At 33.1% G+C, this 26,184-nt stretch overlaps 1 protein-coding gene across 18 annotated transcripts in view; it reads left to right on the forward strand.

Moving 5' to 3' along the window:
• The window catches only part of LOC145312445 (insulin-like growth factor 1 receptor), a 119,579-nt gene that overhangs the window by 55,261 nt on the left and 38,134 nt on the right, over positions 1-26,184 (forward strand). For all 18 annotated transcript variants that reach the window (XR_013877049.1, XR_013877050.1, XR_013877052.1 and 15 more), the window contains 4 exons: positions 76-188; positions 794-858; positions 16,282-16,520; positions 17,586-17,732. Coding sequence is in view for 2 of the 18 variants with exons in the window: in XM_080151698.1 (XP_080007824.1) it covers positions 76-188; positions 794-858; positions 16,282-16,520; positions 17,586-17,732 (564 nt within the window). In the remaining 16 variants the exon portion in view is untranslated. The remainder of the gene's footprint in view (positions 1-75; positions 189-793; positions 859-16,281; positions 16,521-17,585; positions 17,733-26,184) is intronic.

Genomic DNA, 26,184 nt, shown 5'->3' on the forward strand with positions numbered 1-26,184 from the left:
TGATTTAAATGACAAGTAGATAATCTTTCTGTACGACCAAGTAGTAAGAGTTATAAATATAATACAATTTTGCAGGGTGGAGTGAGGATAGAGAAAAATCCATCTTTATGCTATGTTAACACAATCAATTGGAAGAATATTGTTGTTGACAATGTTGTCATTATTGAAGAAAATATGGATTCTAATGCGTAAGTTATTTTTCGTATTTCATATTCTTTTACAAAAGTTATTTCATATTTATAGTGAGATTGAGTTTAAATGCCAAAATAACTTTATAAAGTTTTATACATTTTATTCTTTTTTTTAGTGGCTACGCCCCTAGAGTTATAGAGGCCTCTAGTGGCACTTTAAATGTTTGTTTTTTTAAATAATACGCTACTTATCTACGTTGCGTTCAAGTCTCTGCGTAAATTTTTTTTATTTTTTAAAACTTTTTGAAACATATTTTTGCTTTGATTCGTGTTAAAGCTTTCATAGTGAAATTCGGTTTCTAAGTGTCATTAGTGCGCTGATAAATTTCACGTTCAATGTAAATATGACTCATAGAAGTAAAACTCATAACTAAATTCTTTACAATATATCTTATTATTTGTTAAGTTTTGATGAAAGATTTAAAGCTATGAGGCTTTTCTTCATAAAACTTACTCTTCTCTTAAGATAAGTGTGTCTTGCAGTAAATTGTTGATCGATTTAAATCATACCTATATAAATTGAAAATTATAATGTAAAATTTGGATACTTCGTGATTAGATTATTTATTCAAAACTTTTTAATTTTTGTTGTTATAATTTAGATGTCTTGAAACCTGTCCTAACAACTGCGAGACAAATTGCTGGGATCCTGATTATTGTCAAATACGTAAGTAAAAAATCATGTGATGGAATAAACATATCTTGTTATTTGTAGGATTTCAAGCTTTGCATGATTCTTGTAACAGTTGGGTACGATTTAGGATGCATAGCAACTTTATAATCGTTACCAGAAAGTCCGCACATCCATTTAAAACAATCTGATTTTTTAAATTTTTGACAACAAAATTTTGTATGATATAAGGATCCTATTAATCTGATTTTTGAAATAATGATCCATAGAAGAACAAGGTATAATATTTTAAGCGCGGCATCTCTATAATCAAATCCTAAAATGAAGGTATGTTCTGTAACTGCATCCTGTATTTACGAAATTTTGTTTATGATTTATAACTTCATGTTCTGCTTATTCAGTTCTGACACTCTACAAGAGTTATTGTTTGTTTGTCCCTCCTCATGATTTTAGAGCTTTACTTTTATGGATGTTGTTATTCTAGTTTCTCTAAATTTAGGTTGTTATACCTAGTTCAGGAGTGGAATTTACAATATTATTAAAGGAACCCTGCAAGAAATACAACGCTTTAGCTGCTGAAAGGAAAATTAAAGAGGAATAATAGTATGCACGAACGAGAGCAAGTGATTCTTCCACCTTCCAGCAGTGACTAAATGTTTTTTTTTTGTGAATTTACTAGGATTATGCTAACCCTTACAGATCGGGCCGCAATTCCCACCTTAATAGATCGGGGGGGGGGGGGGGGGGGGGGCTCAAAGAGCCCCCCCCTCTATCTCGGCTCCTGGTACAGATAAAGACGTAAAATTTTTTTCTGGTGGTTTATGTGTATTTTTAGAGAAAATTACTTTTTCTATTCATAGCAATCAGACCGCTACTTAGCCGCTTTTTAGCGGCCAGCCGCTAAATTTTAAAACAGCTGTAGAGCGGCCAATTTTGCAGCTAGGATGACCAAATTTTAGGACGAACTTTTATTTTTCATAACAAAAAAATTACTTTTTCTGATCATCGCCGAAAAACGGCAAATAACGGAAACCGCCATTTTCGGCGGTTACGGCGGTAAAACTGCGGTTGGCGGCGCAAATTAATATTTCTAACTGTTTATTATTGCTCAAGGATTTACCAAAAAAAATTATAGGTCTCTAGCTGTAATAGAAGCCACGATATTCATGATATATGTCTGTAGTAAAAGCCGGACAAAAATCGGTCGGGGAGCGGTCAAACGGTCATAACACCACTTTTCTCAGAAGGTCATTGATATCTAAGTATTCACCAAAAATTTTTAGGTTTTTACCTTATACACAAAAGTCATAATGTAGAAATTAAGATTTATTTAGAATTTTTTCAAATTTTTTTTGCTACCCAACCGACTTTGACCGGACACCACGACCGACACAGACTAGATATCCTAATAAAATCAACTCTTGCCGACGTATAATTACTTAATTTAAAAAGTCATGAAGTTACAGCTCTCCATCTTACCTACAAAAAAAATGAGATTGAAAAAACTAGAGGGGAGGGGGCTCTTTGAGCCCCCCCCCCCCCCCACCCGATCTGCAAGGGTTAAATATCAGAAGGCTCATTATTTACGAAAAAAAAATTTTCTGCATGAGGTCTCAGATTTTGATAAAAACTTCCAGTCCCCTTCATTTGGTCATAAAACTAAGGGCTGGGTGATTTTTAACCTTTTTAATCCATTTAAAGTCCGATTTTTCGCGCATTTTCTCACTGTGGTGTTTTCACAAGGAAAAAAAGATATTTATTCGTGATTTTCAAGTTTAAATTTTTACATTAATTTTCAACTTACAGACATGTTTTATATATCAAATTAATCCCCCAGATGGGTACAATATAGAAATTTTCTTAAAAATCACAAAAATCAAGAATTACAGGGTGTCCCAACAAAAATGTCAAAACACGGTTTTTGAACTTTTGACACTGTGAGGAAACAAATTTTGCCCATTTATCGCCTTGCTCTTATGCTGACCAAGCAAGCAGAGCAGGCCATGATCAGTTGGCAACCCCATGGTCCTAGAATTATGGAGGCTTATTTCAAATCCTCAGTTAAAAACATCAAACTGAGAATTATAGTAGCATATGCTCCTACAGAACAAGCAGATACAAGCAGACCATGCTCCTAGGAGATTTCAATGCTCAAGTGGGGAGTAATAATGAAAATTTAGAAGAAGTCATGGGCAGATATGGCCTAGGCTTAAATAATGGCAAGGAAAATGACAATGGTGATAGACTTGTAAGTTTTTGTACTGAAAACAAACTTGTCATTGGTGGAACCATCTTTAAACACAAAAAGATTCATACTGCCACCTGGAGATCACCAGATCAAAGAACCTTTAACCAGATAGACCACATATGTATATCTAGATGCTTTAAAGGTTCTCTCCTTGATGTCAGGGTTGAAAGAGGACCTGATGTTAATTCAGACCATTATCTTCTATCTTCTAAAGTTCGGCTTAGATTTAAAAAGCAGGACACAAAGCCTAACCTCAGGAAGAAATCTAATTTAACAATAACAACCCTCCAAAACTCTGAAAAGTTACAAGAGTTCATGCTCAATCTAAAGAATAGATTTGAGTTGCTGACTCTTCAAGAGGAAGATGGAGTGGAAGATATTTGGCAAAGTATCAAAAAAGTTTATATTGATACTAGCCAAGAAAAATTAGGTTTCAAAAAGGCTAACCAAAAGCCGTGGATCACTCAAAGATCCATTGATCTCATGGATCAAAGAAGAGAGGTAAGACAAAAGACACTCTCTAGAAACTCTCCAGAAGATAAAGACCTGTATAAGAGGCTCAGCAGGGAAATCCAAAAAAGTGTCAGAATTGACAAAAAAGAACACTTGGAAAACCTTGCCTTGCAAGCAGAAAATGCTGCTAATCAAAATAGAATGAATGATGTCTATGAGATTACTAAGAGCATTGCAGGTAAAGTACACTAATCAGGATCACACATCAGGGACAAGGATGGTTCACTCCTTAAAACTGATGAGGATATTCTAAATAGATGGGCAGAGCATTTCACTGAATTGCTTAATCTTCCAGTTCCAGAGGAAGAAACTGAGATTCCACCCTCAGATGCACTTGACATTGATTGTCGAGCGCCAAATATATTGGAAATCAAAGAGGCCATTAAAAGTTTGAAAAATAACAAGGCCGCTGGACCTGATAACATCCCAGCTGAGGTCATGAAAGCTGACCTAGACACATCTGCTGAGGCATTCCTACCTTTGATCACTAAGATATGGAATGATGAGTTATGCCCAGAGGAATGGAAAAATGGACATATCTCAATTCTGGCCAAAAAAGGAGACTTGACCCAATGTGGAAACTACAGAGGGATAATGCTTCTTTCAGTACCTGGCCGTATCCTTATTAAGATTCTTCTTAATAGAATAAAGAAGAAGGTTAATGAAAAGCAAAGACCTAATCAGGCTGGATTTAGACTAAACCGTTCCACTATTGATCAGATAACCTCTCTAAGAATCATCATAGAGCAATCCAAGGAATGGAACTCAGAGCTTTTTGTTAACTTTATTGACTACAAAAAAGCATTTGATTCTTTAGACAGGAAATCTCTCTGGAAAATTTGCCGACACTATGGCATTCTAGAAAAGATAATCAATATCATTAAAGCTATCTATCATAAAGGAGGTGGAAATGTTATGTATAAAGGTAAACTATCAACCTTTTTTGAGATTGTAACAGGTGTCAGCCAAGGATGCCTTCTCTATCCCTTCCTTTTCCTCCTTGCCATTGACTGTATCATGATGAACTGTGAAAGCAATGATGGCATTCGCTGGCAGTTATTTGGCAATCCCAAATATTTGGGAGATCTGGACTTTGCTGATGATATTGCTTTGTTAACAAGCAATAGAAGTCAAATGCAAAGAAGGACTAACATGATAGCTGAAACTTCCAAGAAAGTTGGACTTGAAATAAATATTCCAAAAACTAAAATACTCAGATTAAATGCAAACTCCCAAGAACCAATAACTATTGGAAACCAAATTCTTGAGAATGTTAACTGCTTTGAATATCTTGGAAGTAAAATTGATGAAGCTGGAGGCACTTTGACAGACGTTAAAGCTAGAATTAACAAATCTAGAACAGCCTTTGCCAGCTTGAACAAAATTTGGAATTCTAAAAACATCTCCATAAAGACCAAGTTAAGACTTTTCAAGTCAAATGTTCTCTCTGTTTTGCTGTATGGGGCCGAAACTTGGTTCCTAAACACAGCAGTGGTCTCCAAGCTACAGACATATGTCAACAAATGTCTTAGGAGAATCCACAAGATCTTTTGGCCAAACAAGATCACAAATGCTGAGCTCTTAGAGCGCAGTGATATGTCAGACATCAAACTGACAATAAAACAGAGAAAATGGAGATGGTTGGGGCACACTTTAAGGAAAGGGCATGCTGATTTAACCAATCAAGCCTTGACTTGGGACCCCTTCACAGCAAAAAGGAAACCAGGCAGACCAAAAACAACCTGGAGGAGGGAATTCCTTGAGGAACTGAGAAAGAAGAATTTTTCATCTTACGGTGAAGCCTCTACTGAGGCCCAATTCAAAGATTAATGGAGAACCATTGTGCGTGGCCTATGCTCTGGAAAGTAGAGATAAATGGCGATGATGATGATGATCGCTTTGAGAGTGATTATCATCCATTTTAGAAGTAAATTTGGCGTTTGCACTCCATATTTGGACATTTTACATATTTTTAAAACATCCTGTAAAAGTGATTTTTGTGTCTGTAGAACTAAAAATTGGTCCAAATTTATTATTTTTAGTAGCGAAGCTACTCTATAATTCGAAATGTCCGTCCGTCCGTCCGTCTGTCCGTCCGTCCGTCCGTGTGAGACAGAATAGGGGAAACGTGATTTTCTCGGCTCCTATTAAAGATAGACAGCTGAAATTTTTTGACAACATTCCCATTATTAAGCAGCACAATTAACTATAAAACATCAAGGGCGGTCAGACCCCTTTTTAGCAGGTTTTAGGCTATTTTTGTATGTTTCACATTTTTCTCCATATCTTCAGTGTTTATGGTCCGATTTTCAAAATTTTTTCAGTTATTGATATCTAAATTAAATTTCCTGTCGTTTACAGAAAACAACCATGACGGCCACACTGCAATTTTGCAGGTTTTAGGCTATTTTTGTATTTTTCACATTTCCACCATATCTTCAATGTTTATGGTCCAATTTTCAAAATTTTTTCAGTTATTGATATCAAAATTGAATTTCCCGTCGTTTAAAGAAAACAACCATGGCGGTCAAACTGCCTTTTATCAGGTTTTAGGCTATTTTTGTATGTTTCACATTTTTCTCCATATCTTCAGTGTTTATGGTCCGATTTTCAAAATTTTTTCAGTTATTGATATCAAAATTAAATTTCCTGTCGTTTACAGAAAACAACCATGACGGCCACACTGCCATTTTGCAGGTTTTAGGCTATTTTTGTATTTTTCACATTTCCACCATATCTTCAGTGTTCATGGTCCAATTTTCAAAATTTTTTCAGTTATTGATATCAAAATTAAATTTCCCGTCGTTTAAAGTAAACAACCATGGCGGTCAAACTGCCATTTTGCAGGTTTTAGGCTATTTTTGTATGTTTCACATTTTTCTCCATATCTTCAGTGTTTATGGTCCAATTTTCAAAATTTTTTCAGTTATTGATATCAAAATTAAATTTCCTGTCGTTTACAGAAAACAACCATGACGGCCAGACTGCCTTTTTGCAGGTTTTAGGCTATTTTTGTATTTTTCACATTATTTTCCATATCTTCAGTGTTTATGGTCCGATTTTCAAAATTTTTTCAGTTATAGATATCAAAATTAAATTTCCCGTCGTTTAAAGAAAACAACCATGGCGGTCAAACTGCCTTTTATCAGGTTTTTGGCTATTTTTATATGTTTTACATATTTCCCCATATATTTGGTGTTTTTGGTCCAATTTTCAAACTTTTTTGGGATAAATCCACTTTAAATCTACTTTTACGTATTTCCATCCACGATTTTTTGTGCTTTGTACTTATGGATGTTGTCATCCTTGTTTTCAAATTAGTCTACAAAGTATCTAAGTATGTTAGGCCATAGTGTTTTCTGACCAGTAAGAAGGCGTTGATTTTTCAAAATCACTCTGAAGTACTTTTATTTAGGTAATTTAATTTACTAAATTTCATGTGAAGTAAAATTTTGTGTGCATCTAACCGATTTTTGTCAAAAGGAATTTCAAATTGACGTGATATATGTTTCTTTTATTACTAATGTTATATCAATTATTAATATTATATTCACTTCATTTTCTTATTTTAACAATTAAAATCCATCTTGACGAAAAGTGGTTAGATGCACAAAATATTTTACCTCACATGAAATTTAGTAAATTAAATTACCTAAATAAAAGTACTTCAGAGTGATTTTGAAAAATCAACGCCTTCTTACCAAAAATGCCCATTAAATCCTCTGGAACGGCAAAAAACGTCAAAAAAAATTAAAACACCCTGTAAAAGTGATTTTTGCATCTGTAGAGCTAAAAATTGGTCCAAATTGATTATTTTTTCAAATTAGTCTACAAAGTATCTAAGTATGTTAGGCCATAGTGTTTTCTGATGGATTAAAATTTTTGTATTTTTTGGAAATAGGAAATTTTTAGTAGCGCAGCTACTCTATAATTTGAAATGTCCGTCTGTATGTATGTATGTATGTCTGAAATGTTTTGGGGGAAACGTGATTTTCTCAGCTCCTTTAAAAGATAGAAGGCTGAAATTTTTTGTCAACATTCACATCAATAAGGAGCATAATTAAGTATAATGAAACATCGTTAGCGGTCGGACTGCTTTTTAGCCGCTTTTAATTTTAAAAACTGATTTTCTTGTCTCCTGTAAAGGAGAGAAGGCTGAAACTTCTTGTCAACATTTCCATCAATATGGAGCTAATATGTATAAAACATCAATAGCGGTTGGACTGCTTTTAAGCAGCTTTTTGGCCGCTTTTATTTTTCAAAACTGATTTGGTCGGCACCTGTAAAAGAGAGAAGGCTGAAACTTCTTGTCAACAATCTTATTGATATGAAGCATAATTAAGTAAAAACATCAATAGTGGTCAGACTGCTTTTAAGCAGCTTAGAGCCGCTTTTATTTCTTAAAACTGAATTTCTCGGCTCCTGTAAAAGATAGAAGGCTGAAACTTCTTGTCAACATTCCCAACAATATGAAGCATAATTAAGTATTCATCATCAATAGTGGCCAGACTGCTTCTAAACAGCTCTTTAACCGCTTTTACTTTTTGCATCAGATTTTTTCGGTTCCTATCTTTGCTTTTAAGCTGCTTCTCTTTTTAAAACTTTCAGAAACCTTAATTTTTCATAGTTTCATGATTCTAAGTTTTTGCATATTTATCTCTTTTTGTTATGATAACAGTTGATCAGCTCTATAAATTACTTTGTCTGTTTGTCTATTTTATTATAGATTTTGTGCTTCGCTACTTTTGGGACACCCTGTGCATGATTTTTTAAAAATGGTGGTTTTTGCCCCTTTTTGGGGGGAAGGAGTCGTTTTAGGGCCATAAACTATTTCTTCATTTTTGTTTAACTTTTAAGCCACATCATTTCTTATTTATACATTAACCGCCTCCGGAGATCCGTTTTGCCGTTTTTCACCGCCAAAGGCTGAATTTTTGACGTTTTTTGCCGTTCCAGAGGATTTAATGGGCATTATTGTTAAGAAGGCGTTTATTTTTTAAAATTACTCTGAAGTACTTTTATTTATGTAATTTAATTTACTAAATTTCATGTAAGGTAAAATATTTTGTGAATGTGCATCTAACCATTTTTCGTCAAGATGGATTTCAATTGTTAAAACAAGAAAATGAAGTGAATATAATATTAATAATTGATATAACATTAGTAATAACATGTCTGTAAGTTGAAAATTAATGTAAAAATTTTAAACTTGAAAATCACGAAAAAATGCCTTTTTTTCCTTGTGAAAACACCACAGTGAGAAAATGCACGAAAAATCGGACTTTAAATGGATTAAAAAGGTTCAAAATCTGAGACCTTGTGCAGAAAAATGTTTTTTTCGTAAATAATGAGCCAGTAAGTATATCAATTTTTAGTAGCGAAGCTACTCTATCATTCACAATGTACGTCTGTCCGTAATTAATGAATTGGGGAAAACGTGATTTTCTCTGCTCCTATAAAAGGTAGAAGGCTGAAACTTGTTGACAACATTCCCATCATTAAGGAGCACAATTAACTATGAAACATCAATGGCGGCCAGACCGCTCTTTAGCAGGTTTTAGGATATTTTTATACATATTTTCACATTTTTCTCCATATCTTTGGTGTTTATGGTCCGATTTTCAAAATTTTTCAGTTATAGATATCTAAATAAAATTTCCTGTTGATTAAAGAAAACAACAATGACGGTCCGACTGCCTTTTTGCAGTTTTTAGGCTATTTTTATATTTTTACATTTTGCTCCATATCTTTGGTGTTTATGGTCCGATTTTCAAAATTTTTCAGTTATAGATATCAAAATTGAATTTCCTGTCTTTTTTAAAAAACAAACATGGCGGTCAGACTGCCTTTTAGCAGGTTTTTGGCTATTTTACACATTTCTCCATATCTTTAGTGTTTTTGGTCCGATTTACAAACTTTTTTGGGATATCAGTATCAAAATATTTTCCAATTGTTATGAGCATCTTTTATGTATTATACTTTGACTGTCGTCATCATACAAAATAAAACAAGGTTTCGTGTTTTTTTCTCTGACAAATCTATTTTTGATTTTAAAAAATACACTTTAAATTTACTTGTACACATTCCCATCCATGATTTTTTGTGCTTCGCTACTTATGGATGTTGTCATCCTTGTTTTTTCCCCTAGGTGCAAAAACTGGTTTTAATCTTTTTTTTCGTATGGATGAGAACGGTTCCTATTCACCGGATTCGAATAAATACGAGAAAATATTTACATAATATTCTCTCTGTTATATCAACATTGGTTTCATATACTTGAATAAATAAGTTTGTTATATTTTATTGTTATTATTAATCTGGTGGCCACGCCTTATTGTTCAGAAACATACAATACACATGGCAAAATTGGTTCAGCTCTTTCCCTCGAGTCGCTACTGAACCACATTACACCCACGATTACCTTTTTTATCGTTAAAAGAAAGGGGGAGGAGTAAATTATGACCCTTTACCAAACTTAATCCAACCTAGGCTAATCCTCTCCCCTAATTTTAGTAGCGAAGCTACTCTATAACACGATATGTCCGTCCGTCTGTCCGTCCGTCTGAGACAGAATAGGGGAAACGTGATTTTCTCGGCTCCTATTAACAGACTGGCCAGAGTGTACGTTTTGTACGTAACGTATCGAATCTGAGTACGTTCTGGACGTTATTTTGAGATGTGTACGTAACGTATTTTATATTTTGTATTTTTGTACGTTTTACGTTTTTTATAAGAATCAAATATTAGTAGAAAAGTAATTTGTATGTTTTGTACGAAAATTTTTGAAAAAACAAAAGGTGTATTATATCAAATAAATTCAATAATATCTTCAATTTTCATAGAACAAAAATATGTAGGTAAATTATGCATATATGTTATTAGAACTTACAGTTTAAATTTATGGATTTGAAATATATGTCCTATAGATTTAGTTTAAACTATTGAACAGAAAGAGATATGCAGTTGACTAAATTCAAGTTTATATGCATTTCATGCAACTACCCCTTTAATAGATTTTACGATAATTTTTTTTTTCAAATTCTTTAAATACTTGGGTAAATTTTCCGAGATATCATATGGTGCTCAGTTTAGGATTAAGAAGTCTTATTTTTTGGTATCTACAGTTTTTAAAGAATAAGAATCCAATATAAGTATAAAAGTATTTGTATATTTATTTGTATTTGTACAAAAAGTATTACAAAAATAGTATATTATCTATAATACAAAGTAGAATGATGTCTGTCCGTCTGCTTGTCTGTTTGTATATCAGAAGCTTAATATCTCAGTAACCACTGAACCTATTGGGCTCTACTCTTCATGGAATATACCTAATAGTCCTGTGATGGTTTTTTGCTATTTTCTTTGGGGGAGGGACACTTAAAGCTTTTTACTTTCTACTAGGATTAGAGGCTTCGCCCCTAGACTCTAGAGGCATCGTCCCCTCTTTTATAATTAGATAATAAGATTTTTTAGATAGAATCGTTTGTTGGAAATTTGTCAAAAAAAAATAAAAAAAGATTGTGATTATTTTTTTTCAGGGTGCGGTGGGGGTTCCCCCACCCCGCTGATTTGCATTAGTTTACAAAAATAAATTGAGGGGTGGTTGATTTTTTTTTGGGGGGTGGGTTTCCCACACTCTTAAGAAAATAGCCTAAAACTACCACAGGACCAGTAGATATATTCCCTGAAGATTAGAAATTTAGAACCCAATCTGTTCAGCGGTTACCAAGATCTTAAGCTTTAGACAGACAGGCATTGATGTACTTTGTATTAAAGACTAGTATTTTCTGAGATCTTTAGCAATAGACAAAATAACCCTATATCCTATTATATGTTTATCCTATAAATCCTTTTTTTCTGTAACGAAGAATCTCGCTAACTGCTGAACCGACATGATCTTTGTGAAGTTGTAGGCTATTTTCTCTGTCCTTCCATATCCCTTCAAGAACCTGTATTCAAAATGGTAGAAAAATAGCCTAAAACCATCTTGGTAACTGTGTGAAGTAGTTATGAAAATCTTAAGCATCAGACAAAAAACTTACTACTTTATTTAATAGAATATACTTAGTACGTAATAACAGGATGTATGTCTCTCTGTCAGTTTATTTGTACCGAAGGTTCTCGCTAACCGCTAAACCGATATGGTTCTCCTTTACAGGGTAGCTTCTCATAGGTCCTGGGAGAGGGTACAACCACCCTCCCAAGAGAAACTACTCTTAGAAAAAATCACCACCCTTCCCCTATTTTTTCTTTCTTTTTAAAATTGAAATCAGAAATGGGGGTGGTCTACTCCCCCCTCCCTCACTAAAAAATTTATTAGCGAAGCTACTCTATAATCACTTTGTCAGTCCGTTATGCTATCGAAGAAACGTGATTTTCTCGGCTCCTGTTTTTTGATTGAATAAGTTCACATTCTACATATTTTCATTGAGATTTGCCTTTTGGTTGGGTGCTAGATCTATTCCTAGATTTTCTTTTTTCATGGTTTTCTCGACTTCTATTCAAGATAGACGGCTGAAATTTTCAGGGAATAAATAAATTCACATTCTACATATTTTCAAAAAGTTTCTTTAAGGTTTGTCTATTTGTTGCAGTCTAGATCGATTCCTAGATGTATAGGTTTTTGTGATTTTCACAACTCATATTCCTGATAGACGGTTGTAATTTTCAGAGATTGTATTAGTTTTCATTCTTAATACTTCCACTAAATTTCATTGAGATTTGCTTATTGGTTGGGGGGCTGAATTTATTCCTAGATTTTCACGTTATTATATATTTTTAAAAGGTTTTGTGATTTATTTAAATAAGTTAAATGCTTATTTTTTACGACACTACTCTATAGTTTTAGTTCCCAGATTTCCATCCATAACTTTTGAGCTTCGCTACTTAAGGATGTTGTCATCCTTGTTTTTTACTTTTTATTTTTTAATTAAAAAAATGGGTTTTTGAATTCAACTCCCCCCCCCCCCCTAATCAAGTTCCTCTAGAGGCCTCTAAGGGCGTAGTCGCTGGTCCTTATAATAGGATATACTTTGTACATAATAACAGGATGTCTGTTTGTTTGTACCAAAGAATCTCGCTAACCACGGAACCGATATGGTTCTCCTTAACAGAATAGCTTCTCATAGGTTTTTGAAAGTTTTTATAACTATTTTGGGGAAGAGTATCACCATCCACCCTCCCAAGAGAAATTGACGTTAGAAAAAAAACTACCTCCTCCCCCCAAAAATGAATTTTAATTGCTCACTGATTTTAAGTTAATTTTTTCCAGATGTCTATACATAACTTTTGAGCTTCGCTACTTATGTATGTTGTCATCCATGTTTTTTTTATTGAATTCAACTCTCCCCTCCTCAAGTGGAGAGTTAGGAGCGTAGACGCTAGTTCTTTTGAATAGAGTAATAGGATATCTTGTGTCTGTCAGTTCGCTATGGTTCTCCTTTACAGGTAGCTGCTAGTAGACTTAAATGTATTGATAATAGGTAACTAGGAAATTATTTAACTTATTTTTATTAGGAATGTACGTTTTTGTACATTTTTTTACTTTTTTTATGTACGTAACGTATTTTTTTGTGTACGTTATGTACGTTTTTTATTTTCAAAATTGGCTGGCCAGTCTGTATTAAAGATAGACAGCTGAAATTTATTGACAACATTCCCATTATTAAGGAGCACAATTAACTATAAAACATCAAGGACGGTTGGACCGCTTTTTAGCAGGTTTTAGGCTATTTTTGTATTTTTCACATTTTTCTCCATATCTTCAGTGTTTATGGTCCAATTTTCAAATTTTTTTCAGTTATAGATATCAAAATTAAATTTCCCGTAGTTTAAAGACAATCATAGCAGTCAGACTGCCTTTTATCTGGTTTTTGGCTATTTTTATATGTTTTATTTCCCCATATATCTGGTGTTTTTGGTCCAATTTTCAAACTTTTTTGGGACATCAGTATCAAAATAATTTTTCCCATTGTTATGAGAATCTTTATGTAATGTACTTTGACCGACGTCATCATAAAAAATAAAACAAGGTTTTGTGTTTTTTCTCCAATAATTCTATTCTTGATTGTAATAAATACACTTTAAATCTACTTTTACGTATTCCCATCCACGATTTTTTGTGCTTCGCTACTTATGGATGTTGTCATCCTTGTTAAAAATATGTTTAACCATGGTCTACATGAAAAAAAATTAGAAATGTTATGCATTTTATATATATATATCATCAAATGTTCAAACTGCTGTGACACTAAAGTAAACTTTTTCAATAAAAAGTGTGAATTTAGGAAAAGGGATGGTAACTTGTAATATTGCAAACAATTTTATTAGTGTACTTTCGTAATTTACAGCATTTGAACCCTTGAACACAACATAACGTTTGATAATATTTCATCAAAAAATGCTTAACATTTTAAAGTTTTATTCATAGAAAATCATGGTGAAACTTAATTATTTTTAGTTGGTTAAACTATATCAAACATAACCCTAGTATATTCACAAAAAATATTTAGTATCGCTGCTGGAAGTGCTTAGAATTACTTGCTCTCGTTTAGTTCCCTTAAAGTAAAAAATTTTACCCTGGACGTTTGGACTTGTTTTTATAGTTATCAATCCAATTCTTTTTGCAAAATTAGATTTTGTTAGTAGCGAAGCTACTCTATAATTCGAAATGTCCGTCCATCTGAGACAGAAAGGGGGAAACGTGATTTCCTCGGCTCCTATAAAAGATAGAGAGCTGAATTTTTCAGGGATTAATTTTTATTAAGTTTCATTAAGATCCGTCAGTTGGTTGTGGTGCTAAATCGATTTCTACATTTTTAAGTTTTCATGATTTACTAAACTCCTATTAAACAGAGACGGCTGAAATTTTTAGGGATTGAATACTTCCATATCATACTTTTATCAAGTTTTATCGAGATTTGCTTATTGTTTGGGGTGCTAGTTCGATTCCTAGATTTTAGGTTTTCATGATTTTCTTTACTCTTATTTGAGATAGACGGCTGATATTTTTAGAGATTAAATAAGTTCACAATTTACATATCCCCACAAAGTTTCATTAAGATTTGCTGGGGTGCTAGATCGATTCCTAGATTTTCACGTTATGTTTTTAGTTTAATGTTTTTTTATGAAACTGCAATAAAGTTCATTTTTTCCGGATATCGATCCATAATTTTTAAGCTTCGCTACTTATGGATGTTGTCATCCTTGTTGCCCTACACATTATCCTTCAAGGGGCCTTTGGAAGTAAAACAACCCATTTATTTTCTCGGCTGCTATTTAAGAGACTATATTGCCATACTAATAAGCATCCAGATTATAATTCAGTCTATCGTTAATGCTCTGACAGCCAATTAATTTTTATTTGAACAAGGATGACAACATCGATAAAAACGAAGCTCTTAAACGGAATGACAGAAGAACATTACCTCTTCTAGAGTGTAAATAAATAAAATATAAATAAATAAGACCGCGCAATTCGAATTTCAAAAATGTGCACAAATTTTGCACAACCTTCAAATCTATATATCTTCAAAAATAAGACCTTTGGAAAAACCGGATTTTAAGGCATAATTTGTCGAAATAATCATTTTCAAATATTTGAAACATAAATGTCCCATAACAGGTTTTCCAAATATATAAAGCATTTTATACCTATAATTGTTTTTTTTCTATGCATAATTATTTTTTTTAAAATCATATCTCTTCTTAATGCATATTCTGGAGCACCTTGTAGTCCAAAGTGGTTAAAATTTTTAAACAAATGGCATAATAAATACAACTGTACTACTTTTTAGTAGCGAAGCTATTCTTTAATTCGAAATGTCCGTCCGTCTGTCTATCCGTCAGAGACAGAAAGGGGGAAACGCGATTTTCTCGGCTCCTATAAAAGATAGAGAGCTGAAATTTTCAGGGATTAATTATGTTAACATTCTTCATATTTTCACTACGCTTCATTAAGATTCGTCAATTGGTTGGAATGCTAGTTCAATTCCTAGATTTTTAAGTTTTCATGATTTTCTTTACTCTTATTTCGAGATAGACGGCTGATATTTTTAGGGATTAAATAAGTTAACAGTATACATATCCCCACAAAGTTTCATTAAAATTTTCTTATTTGTTGAGGTGCTAGATCGATTCCAAGATTTTCTAGATTTAGTTTAACGGTTTTTAATGAAACTACTTTATAGTTCATTTTTTCCGGATATCCATCCATAATTTTCGAGCTTCGCCACTTATGGCTGTTGTCATCCTTGTTTTTATAATATCCACTAATGGGCATTCCTCAAAAATGTTAGGGTTATTACGATCACCACCCCCCAATAAAAAAAAGAATACCCATGGAAAATAAATATGATTAATAAAATTAGTCGTGCTTGAAACTACCTCTCATCATTTAAATAAACATATCCTATGACACTCAGTTTTATAATATATAGTGATATAATGTCCTATTACGTATACCAATTTCATAGAGATGGAATATGATATTTAGGTTCACTGCTACAAGTACCTCAACTCGTTAGATAAACTTCATAAAAACTATCCTTTTTCTACACATCAATTTCTGGTCATTCTGTGGTGGTTGTACGTGTAAATCTACCATAATATGCTAGTATATTTAGCTTTTTTCATTTTATAAGGCATATAATATAATCATATAATCGCATGATTTTATAAAAAATTTCTTTATTTTTTAGGTTTGGATAAGTGTGCCGGTGATAGTAGCTTGGTCCCTATACAGAATTCAAATACCGGAAGTGCATCTATATGCTACAGTGACTCATATGGTAACATTCTGCATTCATGCAGTGGACAATGTCTTGGTGGATGTCATAAACAGATGTCACCTGAGCACTGTTTTGCCTGTAGAAATGTTTGGTATACCTCGAAGAACATGTCTGTTTGTGTCGATAAATGTCCGCCAAATTTTTTATCGGTAGGTTGTGTTTTAAATTGACATTTCTGTAATTTAGAATTATATGTTATTATTTTTAATCGGTAGATTTTTTAAAGTAGCAATTCTATAATTTATAATCGTTTGTTATTTAATTAGAGACTAAATTGTTGTTAGTGTAAGTTTACCAAACATAGATTTTATTTCCTATTGGTTGTGTAAGTACTCTTGTTTGTTAAAAATATAAAAACTCATGTCGAATAAAATCATTTTATTTCTTTTTCCATTTAAGTAATATAAGCTGGATATAAAATTTCATAACAAAGGGGGACGTAAGCAAGGCCCTTTTGAGTATGGAGTTCCAGAACCACTTGATGAACAGTGCATCATTTAATTTGATACAAAGGGAAAAGTAGGTTCTGGTTAAATCCGTAAAATTTTAACATATAATACATAGAATTGCCATGGACAATCAAATAATGTTTTAAAAAATGGGTATCTTTGAAATAATTGACATTATTTGTAATTTTTGAAACTCTTTCCAATAATTTTTTTTTATATTTTGTCGATTTTGTTATTGTCAGTTTGACATTGGCGAAGCATTCGATGAATCGATTTTTTTAAAACAATTTTTTTAACTTAACAAAATTTTTTTTTGTCTTAAGTATAGTTCTTTAAGGAATGCACATATTTAGTGAATATTATCGTTCTACTTCTGTTTTTAGGCTTAAAACACACACCTTTACGGATTTTACCCGCAATTAACTTTTCCCTTTATTCTTGTGTGTAGCCTCAATAACTTATTTGGAACCAAGTAGACAAAGAGTAGGCCGAAAAACTGTTGCTGACTCAGTTTCTCGTAGCATGGCTGGTGTCCCAAATTAAGTCACTGCACAAAAATGAATGGTACTCTTTAAAGAGATATACTGCTATAGTTTACCATCTACGGAGATTCTCAATTATTTCGCTTTTTACAAAACTAGCAGGAAGTTCAACTAGTGTCATTCTGTGCGTTACAACTGAGCGTCGACACTTCCTTCGAATCATTTCTTATCCTTGTGTAATTTCTTTGTAAACTGTAACGTTTATTATAAGTCTTTATTTTAGTATAAGAACTGGAAGTGTATATCTGAAGAAGCATGCATGAAACTCAGATATCCAGAATATGACAGGGAAGAAGATGAATTTTACAAGATTCACACTGTTGATCAGAAGACCAAAGAATGTGTACACCAGTGTCCTGCTAATTTTGAGGTTTGTATAATTAAGACTCAAGAGTGTAAGGTGTTCTAGAAATTTTTTTTCAATTTTGAAAATTCTAGCCATTTTAAAAATACAATAATTCGCCCCGGCCCTTATGGGGCGATGTTACGAAAGGGACTATTCCCAAATTTTCTTATTAAATAGCAACAAAATTCAGTGCTCATAAGTGGATTTGAAATTTAAAACATTAAGAATGAGTATGACTCTTAATCTTTATTAAACTTAAATGAGGGGGTTGGGGGGTTATACACTTTTACGGAAACAGTGCGCTCTTAGGCTCCTATACAAGATAGAGCTCTGAATTATTATGCTATGGGTCAGTCTAAAAATATTCTGCTAAACTTTTAATTTGGCGGTTTGGCGGCTGACCGCTGCTAGGTGCAATTATTTAGCTAAACTTGTATAATTTAACATATAATCTTGTTTTTATGGGTTTGTTTTGGTTAATTATGAGATGATGAAATTTTGCCCTGGACGTATGGGCTCTCTTATATGATTGGATCTACCCATAAAACTTTAAAAATTTAATTTTGGGACTTTCCCTCTAGGGGCTAGTGGAGCAAAAGACTCCCCCAAACACTACAATTTTAAATCTGAGCTTTTTTTAGAGATATTGAGATGATTTTTTTTAAGAAAACTATTTTAACATAGCCGATCTAAGTAATCATTACATAATTTATTTTGGGACTTTCCCTCTAGGGGCTAGTGGAGCAAAAGACCCCCCAAACACTAAAATTTTAAATCTGAGCTTATTTTTAGAGATATTGAGATGATTTTTTTAAAAGAAAACTGTTTAACATAACTGATTTAAGTAATCATTACATAATTCATTTGGGACTTTCCCTCTAGGGGCTAGTGGAGCAAAACACTTAAAATTTAAGTTCTGAGCTTATTTTTAGAGATATTGAGATGATTTTTTTATAAGAAAACTTTTTTAACAAAACCGAACTAAGTAATCATAACAGATTTCATTTTTAGGACTTTCCCTCTAGGGGCTAGTGGAGCAAAAGAACCCCCAAACACTAAAATTTTAAATCTGAGCTTATTTTTAGAGATATTGAAATGATTTATTTAAGAAAACTATTTTAAAATACCCGATCTAAGTAATTATTACATGTTTTATTTTGTAACATTCCCTCTAGGGGCTAGTGGAGCAAAAGACCCCCCAAACACTAAACTTTTAAATCTGAGCTTATTTTTAGAGATATTGAGATGATTTCTTTAATAAAAACTTTTTTGACATAACTGAACTAAGTAATCTCTAGAAATAAGCTTTTTTAGTGTTCCACTAGACTTTTGCTCCACTAGCTCCTAGAGGGAAAGTCCCAAAATTAATTTTTTTTAAGTTTTATGGGTAGATCTAATCATATAAGAGAGCTTACAAAAAGAATTAGGTTAATAACTATAATAACAAGCCCATACGTCTAGGGCAAAATTTGGTACTGAATTTCATTTCCTATAAGTGTACAAACTCCCCCCCCCCCCTTACTCTGTGGTAAAATTAAACTCAGGTTGTGCACTGTATGCACAAAAATTTCAATTCGTAAAAATTAAACCCAGGTTGTTTGCTGTAAACACAAAAATTTCAAATCGTAAAACTTAAACCCAGGTTATTTGCATATACTAAAATTTAAATTTGTAAAAAGAAATAATTTAAATTTGTTTTCCTTGTGAGGGGATTCATGGGGGATTCGCCCCATGGTGCAGTGTTGTTTCTTTACCCCAATTATTGGTTTTTGTTTATAAAAATAAATAAAAAATTATTTTTGAAAGTTTTTATTTTTTATTTTTGGGGGGTTAGGGTGTCCCAACCCCCAAGAGAATAGCTTAAAACCACCAGAGGACCAGTAGGTATATTCCCAGAAGGGAAGAGCCCAATTTTTTCAGCAGAGATTAATGGATTAATCATGTTTTAACTCTGAAAATTGCGCAGTTTAGAACAAAATTAGTATCTAATTGTCAAAATGAAAAAAAAATTAATTTTGTATTATTTAAGGTCTAAAGGAACTTTTTGGTTTTTAGGCATAAAAAGATATTTCGTTTGTTTTACCATATTTCAAATAATTTTGTCTCATATCCAAGTACAGTTTTTTTGAGTTTCAGTTCCCAACTTGCTGAATTATCTTAAATAATGTCCTAATGAATTGAAATAGTGTATTCAATGAAAAACTTGAGAAAAAACAATAAAAAGAAGTTTATTCATCAAAATAGACCAAAAAGGCATAAAAATCCCGTTTCCCCACGGTTTTCTTACCTAACCTAAAAATTAAAAACCGCGAAAAACATAATAGCGAATGTCCCCTATAGGACTAGGCTTATGTACCTACCAAGTTTTAAGAATCTAGCTGAATATTTAGACCATTTTGCTCACTGGTAACGTTTGATGTCATTACGCCCCCCCCCCCCCCCCCACCGCCCCCCTTTTTTTCCTCTTTTGTTTAGAGACTGGTATTAAGACATTTTTCTGGAGTAGATAAATGTGCAGTTAATTATCTTTTTTTACTTCTCTAGATAAAACTAAAGTTTTTGACATAGTTACAGTTTTTCCTAACATTTAAGCCTACTTTTAACTTAATCGTTGCTTTAAACAATGTATAGTAGAGTATTTTTTCCTCGGCTTTTTTTTGAAATTCAAGTAGTGCAGTAGCAATTATTATGCCTTTTAGTGAAAAAACACTTATGTAAAAATTTTAACCATTTTGGACAAATATTTTGAGGTTCCTCTTATGGGGGTCAAAAAATAATTGCATCAGAACTTTGGCTTTATGGTGCTCCCTGAATAGGCATTGATGAATTTTTGAAATTTTTAAAGTATCTCGTTCTTAGCCTGAGAAAATCACAAAAAAAACTAAAACTAAAACGGTTCAGTGGTTGCCGAGATCTTATGGGACGTACGGAAAGACATCATTTCTACTTTGTATTATTGTTGAATTGGCAATTTTATGTCATAAAATAACTCCTTAACAGTAAATAAATTGTTTTAACCTTTTTTCTTTTTTTCCCTCCCAAAATACCGCAAAATCAAGGCTTAAATCCTCGATATTTTTGTTAATAGGACGTTTTGGGTTGATCAGTATTGTGAAAGGTGCTTAGAAAATGATAAGGATTGATAAACAGATGATAATTTTTGTATACACACTCCCTTTAACTTAATTCGAAACAGTTTTGCCAATAATAAAAATATTGCACCAAAAAGTCCTGAATTTGAATTTTTATTAACCACAATATACTTTATTTGTTTCTAGGTATATCAAATGGCTAGAATTTTTTTCAACAAGAAATTTTGCAAGAGTAATACTTGATAGGTCTATTTTACCCAAATCGAACAAAAAGTTGGAAAAGTATCGGCTGGCTGCTGGCAGCTCAGCCGTTTTGCCGTTTTTTGCCTATTTTCAGGGCAAATTCAACGTAGAAATCAACTTTTTAAAACATTTTTTTGGTTTAATTCATGGTAAATGATAGCAATAACAATTTTTTAAATTTCTAGTACCAGCTGCTAAATGGCTAGAACCGGCTGAAAAACGGCTGGGAGCGGTCAAGAGAATGAAGAGTAGATAGGGCTTGTGACATGTCTAGGGCTAGGTTTTTATGGGTCAAAAATACTAGTAAAAACAGTGGCGGCCCATCCATATGGCAGCTGGGTAACGGCCGCAGCTCAGCTGGGAGAGGCCAAGAGAAGAATGAGTAGGTAGGGTTTGTGACGTGTCTAGGGGTAGGTTTTAATGGGTGCTGAGCTCAATAATACTACCTAAATTAATGCCGTCCTATCCATATGGCAGCTTGGTTATGGCCACAGCTCAGCTGTTAGCCGTTTTTTTGGGACTTATAAGGATATCAAAAAATTGATTTTTTCAGCAGAATTAAACTTCTCCCAATTAACATTATAACTTTATTTCATGGACATAATACTAAGAACACTTTTTAAATTTTTAGATTTTAGCTAAAAACGGCTGAAACAGTTTTTAACAGCCTAAAGTATATGTTGTAGATATAGCATGTGACATGTCTAGGGGTAGGTTTTTATGGGTGCTGAGCTCAAAAATACTAACAAAAATAATGCCAGCCCATCCATATGGACCTGATGTGCACCTGATGCTATATTCATGTTCACAAACATTGTTTGCATTGAAGAAATATTTACATAGACGTTTATTTTGTTAAAATATTCAAATTGTAACTTAAGTTATGAAGGTTTATAGATTTTTAAAAATAGGGTAGCTTCGCTCCTCCAAAACCGCCAGACGTACTTACCAAATGCACATTAGAAGTTAACAGAGGCAAAATTTAAGTTATTTCCTGACTAAAGCAAAAAAACTACATCATTTCTTCAAATACAAGCTTATTTATTGAAGTTTACTTTTGTCTACTCCTAATGTCCCATTTTTTGGCAAAAGATCCCACTATGGAGCGCAGGCAGTTTCCAATCCACCTATCCTATTGGTCAAAATTTATAAACTTAAATTGTATTTCTGCTTTTATATAAAGAATTATCCAAATACGAATTTTATAAAAAAAATCCTTAAAATTTGATGCAGATTTCAAATCTCCCTTTAACATTAAAATTACTTCCAACTTATATATCCTACTCAGCACCCTTAAAAACCTACCCCTAGATACGTCACAAGCCCAATCTACTATTTTTGGCTGCACCCAACTGAGCTGCAGCTGTTACCCAGCTGCCATATGGATGGGCGGCCACTATTTTTTGTAGTATTTTTGAGCTTAGCACCCATAAAAACCTACCTCTAGACACGTCACAAACCCATCTACTCATTCTTCTCTTGGCCGCTACCCAGCTGCCATATGGATGGGCTGCCACTATTTTTTGATCTCAGCACTTATAAAAACCTACCCCTAGACATGTCACATGCTTTATCTACAACATATACTTTTGGTTGTTGATAACTGTTTTCAGCCGGGTTTTTTTGCAGTTTTCAGCTGTTATAACAGTGAAATCTAAAAACTAAAAAAGTGTTTTTAGTATTATGTCCATGAAATAAGTTATAATGTTAATTGGGAGAAGTTTAATTCTACTGAAAAAATCAATTTTTATGAACTAGTTGTCAGTAAAATTAAATTAAAACTGAAGCATACTGGTCATGATAAAAAGTGCGAGATTGGTAGACAATATGATTCTTCAAGATTAAAGGACCCTGTGATTAAGAATGAATTTGTCTTAAAACTCAGAAACAGATTTCAAGTCTTAGAGGACCTACATGACGAGACTGAGAGCACATGGACTTCAATTAAAGAAAACTTTTAATCTACCGCTAAGGAAATCCTAGGACACAAGAAAACAGAGAAAAAGGACTGGATCTCTGAAGAAACATGGAACAAAATAGATGAGAGAAAGAAACTTAAACACAAAATTCATAATGCTCAACATTTGGCTGACATGTGCAATTTAAGAGCTGAATATGCTGCCAAAGTCAAAGAAGTCAAAAAGTGCACAAAGACAAGAGAGATTACATTGACAATTTGGCTGAAAAAGCCTAGAGAGCAGCTGACTTTGGTAACATGAAAACAGTATATAACATAACCAAGCAATTAAGTGGCAAATATAACAAAAAGAGTGGTGAAACTGTCAAGGCTAAAGATGGTAAAATGCTCACCACAGAAAAAGAAGTAGCTGAAAGGTGGAAATCGCATTTTGAGGAAGTGTTGGAACAGACCTGAACTTGAAGTTACTGCTGAACCAGAACCAGGACATGAAATAGACATAGATATAAGACCACCAACTATTCAAGAAGTTAAAGCTGCTATATATAGTCTAAAGAATAACAAAGCTCCTGGGCCAGACATGATTACTGCTGAAATGCTTAAGGCAGATATAGATCTTTCTGCTAAGATTCTAACGGATCCTTTTCGTAAAATTTGGAGACAGGAAAAGATACCAACCGATTGGTCTAAAGGAGTAATAATTAAACTTCCTAAAAAGGGAGATTTGAAAAATTGTTACAATTGGAGAGGAATTATGCTGCTTTCTATCCCAAGTAAGTTCCTATGTAAAGTTATTTTCAGAATTGATGAGAAAATAGACAATAAACTGAGAGAAGACAAGCTGGATTCCGTGCTGGAAGAGGCTGTGTTGACCAGATTTTCACCCTTTGGACAAATATTGAACAATGTGTTGAATTCATGTAAATTTTGTGGATTTCTCTAAGGCCTTTGACTCCATACACAGACAAACACTCTGAAAAATACTAAGGAGTTCTGGTATACCTGAAAAGATAATAATTATCATAACAAAATTTTATGACAACTTCCAAGCCTGTGTTTCAGTTGGAAACAATAAACATCTGATTTCTTCAAAATAAGCACTGGAGTTAGACAGGGATGCATTTTATCACCTACTCTATTTATATTGGTCATTGACTGGGTGAGAAAGAAAATCACAGAGGACAAAAAACGTGGTCTACAGCTGGGCATACTAGGACACCTAGAAGATCTGGACTTTGCTGATGACCTGGCACTGATTTCAGAAACTATTAAGCATCTACAAGCTAAGACATATTGACTAGTCAAATATGCAGGACAAGTTGGGCTCTTTGTTAATGTCAAAAGGACTGAAATTATGAATATACCTACAAATCTTGATCAAAATATTACAATAAATGGTGAACAATTGAAACAAAGCAACAAATTCACCTATTCGGGAAGTGTTATCAGCAGTGAAGATGGCTCAAAAGCTGACATTAAAACTAGGATTGATAAGACTAGGGTTGCTTTCAACAGTTAACACAATGTTTGGAAATTAAGGAAACTTGCTCTAAGAACAAAAATCAGACTATACAACTGTAATGTGAAATAAGTTCTTTATGGAGCTGAATGTTGGAGAACTGCGAAAACTGAAACAAATCAACTAAATGCATTTCACAATAGCTGCTTAAAAAAAAATTGCAATATATTCTGGCCAAACAAAATATCAAACATTAAATTGTATGCTAAAACTAAGTGCAATACTATTAAAGCAGAAGTGAAATATAGAAGACTAAGGTGGCTAGGACATGTGGTCAGAATGGAACAAAATAGGTTTCCAAAAAAGTGCTTGATGGAACTCTTCCACTGGTAAACGTAGACAGGGACGACCAAAAACGACCTGGAGGAACAGCACTGAAAAGGACCTAATTAAATTAAAATTGACATGAGAAGCTGTAGCACTTTCCAAAGAAAGAAATTCATGGAGGAACAAGGTGTCTGCATTCTCTGGACTTCAAATAGAGAGACTCGCCTGATGATGATGATGAGACACGTCACAAGCCATATGTACTCATTCTACTCTTGGCCTCTTCCAGCTGAGCTGCGGCCGTTACCCAGCTGCCATTTAGATAAGCCGCCACTATTATAGTAGTATTTTTGAGCTTAGCACCAATAAAAAACCTAGCTCTACACATGTCACAAGCCCTATCTACTCTTCATACTCTTGGCTGCTCCCAGCCGTTTTGAGCCGGTTCTAGCCGTTTAGCAGCTGGTACTAGAAATTTTTAAAATAGTTATCATTTACCATGAATTAAACCAAAAATATGTTTTAAAAAGTTTATTCCTATGTAATTAATGATGATTTTGCCCTGAAAATAGGCCAAAAAAAGGCAAAACGGCTGAGCTGCCAGCCGTTACTTTTCCAACTTTTTGTTCGATTTAGGGATAATAGACCTACCAAGGATTACTCGTGCAAAAAAGGACTATCCACGAACTAGAGCAAGTAATTCTAAGCATCTTCCAGCATTGACCCATAGTATTTTTTTGTGAATATACTAGGATTATGTTTAATATTTGCTTTATCGACCAAAAAGTTAGGTTTCACCATGGTTTTATATGAAAAAAACTTTGAAATGTAAATCAAAGAAATTTTAAAGCATACCAACCATTAATATCAACCTAAGATTATTTTATATAGGAAATAAACAATGCATAAATAAGTTTATTGAACAGAGTCAAACTTAAAAAAAATGAGAGAAAAGTTTTAAAAGGAGATTTTCTATTGATTTTAAGGTTCCTGTACATGTAGGTTTATGTTAAATATTTGCTTTATCGACTAAAAAGTAAGGTTTCACCATGGTTTTATATGAAAAAACTTTGAAATGTTAAGCAATTTTTAAAGCAATATCATAAAATGCTTTGTTGAGTTCAACGGACAAAATAAAATAACACTGCAGAAAAGCATCAAATGTTGTAAATTGCAAAAGTACATTAATTAAACTGTTAACAAGTTACCAACCCTTTTCTAAATATACATTTTTAATCACAATAATTTATTTTGTGTCAAAGCTTTTAAACAACAGTTTGAACTCATCAAAACATTCGATAATATTGCACCAAACAATGCTTAACTTTTCAAAAAAAAAATTCATATAAAACCATGGTGAAACCTAACTTTTTAGTCGATAAAGCAAATATTAAACATAAACCTAGTATATTTACTAAAAAAATACTATGGGTCAAT

Source organism: Acartia tonsa, chromosome 2 (genome assembly GCF_053477335.1).
Source record: "Acartia tonsa isolate MP-2025a chromosome 2, ASM5347733v1, whole genome shotgun sequence".
Classification (NCBI taxonomy): Eukaryota; Metazoa; Arthropoda; class Copepoda; order Calanoida; family Acartiidae; genus Acartia; species Acartia tonsa.